The 5,320-nt window shown below is 58.8% G+C and overlaps 1 protein-coding gene across 1 annotated transcript in view; it reads right to left on the reverse strand.

Moving 5' to 3' along the window:
- Positions 1–1,412: 1,412 nt before the first annotated feature.
- The window catches only part of ARHGEF18 (Rho/Rac guanine nucleotide exchange factor (GEF) 18), a 150,794-nt gene continuing 146,886 nt past the window's right edge, over positions 1,413–5,320 (reverse strand). Inside the window, exons 26-28 of the mRNA XM_011982062.1 lie at positions 4,808–5,167; positions 3,882–4,007; positions 1,413–3,788 (exon numbers count right to left, since the gene is read on the reverse strand). Coding sequence (XP_011837452.1) covers positions 3,616–3,788; positions 3,882–4,007; positions 4,808–5,167 — 659 coding nt within the window. The 3' untranslated portion in view covers positions 1,413–3,615. The remainder of the gene's footprint in view (positions 3,789–3,881; positions 4,008–4,807; positions 5,168–5,320) is intronic.

A 5,320-nucleotide genomic window follows, 5' to 3' on the forward strand; every position in this document is an offset into this window, starting at 1 on the left:
GCCTCCGGGTTCAAGCGATTCTCTTGCCTCAGCCTCTGGAGTAGCTGGGATTACAGGCGTTTGCCACCATGCCCGGCTGATTTTTGTGTTTTTAGTAGAGATGGGGTTTCACCACATTGGCTAGGCTGGTCTCGAACTCCTGACCTCAGGTGATCCTCCCGCCTCGGCCTCCCAAAGTGCTGGGATTATAGGCATGGGCCACCGCGCCCGGCCCTTTGTCTTTTTTTTAAAATTTCACTTCTTTTTTCAATCCCCAAAATTTCCTTTTTTTTTTTTTTTTTAAGCTCTTAGAGATAGCGTCTCACCATGTTGCCCAGGCCGGAGTGCAGTGGCACGATCATAGCTCACTGCAACTTCAAACCCCTAGGCTCAAGCAATCCTCCTGCCTCAGCCTCCTGTGTAGCTGGGACTACAGGTGCATGCCACCATACCTGGCTAATTTTTTAATTTTGTGGAGGGGTTTCACAATGTTGCCCAGGCTGGTCTCGAACTCCTGGGCTCAAGCGATCTTCCTGCCTCAGCCCCCGACCCAACAAAATGCTGGGATTACAGGGATGAACCACTGTGCCCGGCCCTCCTTTTACTTTTTTAATATGGCTACTAAAAATGAAAAATTCCACACGTGGCCTGCATCATCTTCCTGGTGGAGAGTGCTGCCTGAGAGTTCCCATTTTGCACTTCCTAGTGACCTAGTGATTGACTTTACACCTAGTCACCTCGTGACGGGAAACCCTCTGTTGAAACAGCAGTGTCCTTGCCTCACTGGAACTCAGACCAGGTGGAAATGATGAGTTCACACTCATAGCCAAGCTGCCTCTCACACCAGATGGAGGAACTGAAAGTTACACTCTTGGGGGTTATTTTGGATTAAAAGCAAGAAGATTTTTGTGGAGGCGCCACAAAAGCCTGAAGTGTACCCGGTGGGCAGGACCCTCCACAGGCACCTCCACGCCCCATTCCTGCCTCTTGTCCATAATCCCAGGGCTTTGGGAGGCTGAGGTGGGCAGACCACTTGAGGTCAGGAGTTCGAGACCAGCCTGGCCAAAATGGTGAAACCCCATGTCTACTAAAATAATACAAAAATTAGCTGGGTGTGGTGGCGTGTACCTGTAATCCCAGCTACCCGGGAGGCAGAGGTTGCAGTGAGCTGAGATCCTGTCACTGGTCTCCAGCCTGGGCGACAGAGCGAGACTCCGTCCCTCAAAAAAAAAAGCAGAAACAAAAACAAAAAAGAACCCCCAACAACTCTGTGCCTGAAGGGGCCTTCAGAGTATTAAGCAGGACACGGAGGGCAGGGGGGCGAGGTGAGGTGCAGGAGCCATGGGAAGCCCTCACCAGAACCTGCTACTCCTGCAGCGATGTTTGGGCAGAAGAAAATCCTAAAACAAAACCCCCAAGAACGTGCACGCCAGTCACTGCTCATCTTGGACACGTTTATTGCTAGAATCAGGTCTTAAGTTCTAAAGCAGGTCAGAAATATCCCGTGGTGAGGAAATGTTGTAATCATTGTAAAAATAATTAGCAGGTGACTAAGATCACGATCACGACTGACAAACACGTGTGCAGATCCCACGAAAATACGAACATGTGCTCGACTGTCAACTTGACAAATAAAATCGGGCCCCAACCCAAGAGTGGCCGAGGGGCACTGGTGAGGGAAGGGCTGTCAATGCCGCCGCCCCATGCCTAGCACAACTGAGACCCCTCGGCCATGTGGCGGGGACGCAGGGTTCCCACCGAGTGGCCGAGCAAAAATTCCTTGAACTTCTCCCCCATCCAAGGAATTGTGGCATCTCGGAGGGCTGGACCGGCACATGCCGGCTCAGGAGGGTGCGAGGGTCTGGGAATGTTCTCTTCACAACAGAACAGGAATGTACAGTCAGCTTTTGTAAAGTGCTCCGATACTCAGTACAAAAATACAAAACACTGATGATAAACATGGCACACATGGGATCCGACGGGGGGCGGAGAGCGTCGCTGATGGCCAACGACTGGGCTGGGTGGAGTCAAGGTCCTCGGAGGGGCCAGGCGTCTTGGGACGCCTGGCCACTCACTGTGTTCTCAGGACCTTGTCACCAATGGGCTGTATGGCTGTGGGGCTCTGGTCCTGGTTGGCACCAGCTCCTGCTCTGTCCCCTCCTGAGCCCACAGCACCCAGTGGGCGCGTCTGCCCAGGGGAGCACTTCCTGATGGAGTTTCCCATCCCCTGTGCCCGTCTGTCCCCGAGTGGCGGGGATGTCCCTATTCACTGTATTCAGGGTCACAGGAGCGCGTCTGCCAGCACAGTGGGAGAAGGGCTGAATCCCCCCGGGATCTGCGGTTCCCAGGACCCTGGGTTCCGAAGAAGGACTTGGCCCTGGCGGGGACTCACGTGTACCCCACTGGGAACAAGGATGACCAGCCAGGATCCAGTCCTGCCACTAATGCTTGGGGTGCAGAACAAGGCTTGAAATGTGTCCCGTTCTCCACCGGAGCTGGATCATGGCTGGATCTCACCGTCCCGGGATCGCCACCATGGGACGTCCCAGCACCTTCGACACTGCCCAACACTCCTTCCTCCATCCTCCAGGGGAGGGGCCATAAGCTGCAACAGCTCACTACAAGCGAGGGGCCTGCACAGCGGCCACTTGGCCACTCGCTGCAACGTCTCTAGGTGCTTCCTGTGCACGCCCCGGGATGTGGCACTCTCAACAGTCTGTGATGTGCCAGCCCTGCCTGGAAGGTGGGATGCCAGCCCCAGGAGCTCATTTCCCGGGGGCTGAGGACCCTGCGTCCGGGGTGTGTATGCGCCCTGGCTGAAGCTAGAGACCCGGCTGCCCAGACAGATGTAGCGTGTGAACAGCAATGGGTGACCTCGGGAAGCAGAGTTTGGGAAACAGCTGGTTTCAAAACCAATGCCAAGTAAAAAGGGGCAAAGGTCAGCCCCTTTCACAGTGGGCTTCCAAACCCACAGAACTGCCTGGAGGGCCACTGATGTCCCCTCAGTGGGCCCTGCCCCGTGGCCCTCTCTGCCCATGCCCCCGTGCCTGGCTCATTCCCTGGCCCTGAGGTTCACAGTGAACCTGCGTGAGTCTCTGCTTGGGAAGTGGATTCTGCCTGATTCTGGGGACAGATGCTGCCGACGCCACCTGGCTCCTCCTGGTGCCCTAACCCCTGACTCCAGTGTTGCGTGGTGGCCGTGGAGCGTGGCTCCGGCCGGCAGCTCCTTCTCAGAGCGAGGTCTGTCCTGTCCTCAGCTCCGTGCAGAGCCGGCACCGTTCCTCACTGCCTCAGAAAAACAGCGCGGAGTTGGTCTCCCCGCCACCAGCATGGGGCGCTATGATTTCAGACAGCTCCCTGGTTTAGTCCTGGCTCAACTTTCCATTAAAAACTTTCCTTTTTGAAAAAAAAAAAAAAGAGGTTCAGAAAGTGACCCAGGCCACCACTGCTAATCCTACAGAAAGAGCTGCGAGGCCCAGAGCACCGATAGGCCAGCCCCTGCCAGGCGGTCATCGGTGGTTTGTTAGGGAAGAGGAGGGGACAGCTGGGTGGGCATGGTGACCCCATGGGGGTCCCCAGAGAGCAGGAAGGTTGGGCAGGGCAGGGAGGGGCCTTGCACCTTGAGTCACGGTCCTTTTAGAAGAAGATGACGTCTTCCTTGCTGGCGTCCTCTTTGGCGCTGAGTGGTGTGGCCGGCAGTGGCGAGGGAGCTGGGGGCCCGGGCAGGAGGGCTGTGCCCCCGGCCTTGAGAGAGAAGCCCTCAGAGGGGCTGTCAGCTGGCGGTGGGCTTGGGGCGGGGAAGCCCGGGTCTGGAACAGAGAGGGGGTCCAGACTGAGCAGTCGCCAGGTGGTGCCACAGCTGCCAAGTGGGACTGGGCTCATGTCAGCGGGTGGGGGCTCACCTGGCGGTGGCGCGGGGCTGTGTCTGCTGGGCAGGATGGGGCTCAGCGAGCGGCGGTTCCGTGAGGTGCTCTCATCTTTCCCCATGAACTTGTTGAGCAGCAGCTGCTGCTTCAGGTCGAAGGACGCTGGAAGAGGGAAGGCGCTCGGGCCAGCTCCAGGCTGCCTAGCTGTCCCCACTCCCTAGGGCAGCCTCCGAGAGCAGAGGGGCGTGGCACCCCCACCTGACACTTCCCACGGGCAGCCTGGATCCCATGACCTGAGCTGCTCAGATGCTAAGCCCCAAATTCAGGGAGAATGGCCCCAGCCTCGCTGTGGAAGGACCTGCAGAGTCACCTGGCATCTGGAGAGGAGGTTGAGCCTCCTGTGGAAACAGCACAGGCCCCAGTGGCCACGGGACACACCTGATCTTCAGGGAATGTCTCAGAACATCCCTGGTTGTCCCCCAGGGAGGTGTCCCCCAGAGCAGCAGGGCCGGCTCTCGTGCCAGAGGAGCCCCTGGGCACCCTCCATGGAAACACTGGGGCTGCTCTGGGCTCTGTGTCCCCCTCTGTGGAACAGCTCTGTGGAACGGGGACGATGAGCAGAGGCGCCTGCACCTGTCCCCGCCCCGGCTGTGCTGATCCCAGGTGGCCAGGGCGCTCTACCTTCTAGCCCGTGTCCCTAAGGCTCCTGGTCCCCATCCCACTGTTTGAGGGTTGAGGTGGGGAAGACACACAGTGGATCATCTCAGTTTTGGGCCTGGAGACCAAACATGGCCCTGTGTGGGGTGGCCTCAGCCATGATGCCAGCTCTGCCTTCCGGTTTTCCTCTCCGGAGGATGGCACAGGTGTCCTGAATTTCCCGGCTCCCAGCGAGCCCCGACAGCCTGACCAGTTGCCCACGGCTGCACCTTGCAGGCCCAGGCGAAGGGGCGGGGCCGGCTCACCTGAGCTCTCCCAGCGCTGAGAGCCCCTGCTCTTGCCGCCCTTGTCCTTGCCACCCTTGGTGGAGGCCGCCAGCTTGGTGGGGATCTGCTGCTGCACGGCCGCCTGCCTCTGGAACTGGTTGGTGGCGCTGAGCAGCTGGATGGGCACATCGCTCTTGGCCAGCCGGCTCTCGGTGGGGGCGCTGTCCCGGCGAGCCACCTCAGGGCGCTCTGCGTACTCTGGCCCCACACCGGACAGCAGCATGCTCACCCGAGGCCCCTCCAGCCCTTCCCCGTTGAAGCTGGGAGGGTGGCTTGGGGGCTGGGCCTGGGGGGACAACAGCACATACATCCCAATGCCAGGTTCCTGCTGTGCGGCCTCTGGAGAGCCCCCGAGGGTCGTGCACAGGAGACCCTCGACCTCTCCTGTTCTGGACAGAGCCCAGTGCAGCCTGAAGGAGCTGCTGGTCATTGCCTGTCCCCAACCCCTGTTAAATGTGCATACTTGTGACACTCAGTGGCACCCATACTGTC

This window comes from Mandrillus leucophaeus, unplaced genomic scaffold (genome assembly GCF_000951045.1).
Source record: "Mandrillus leucophaeus isolate KB7577 unplaced genomic scaffold, Mleu.le_1.0 Scaffold234, whole genome shotgun sequence".
Taxonomy (NCBI): Eukaryota; Metazoa; Chordata; class Mammalia; order Primates; family Cercopithecidae; genus Mandrillus; species Mandrillus leucophaeus.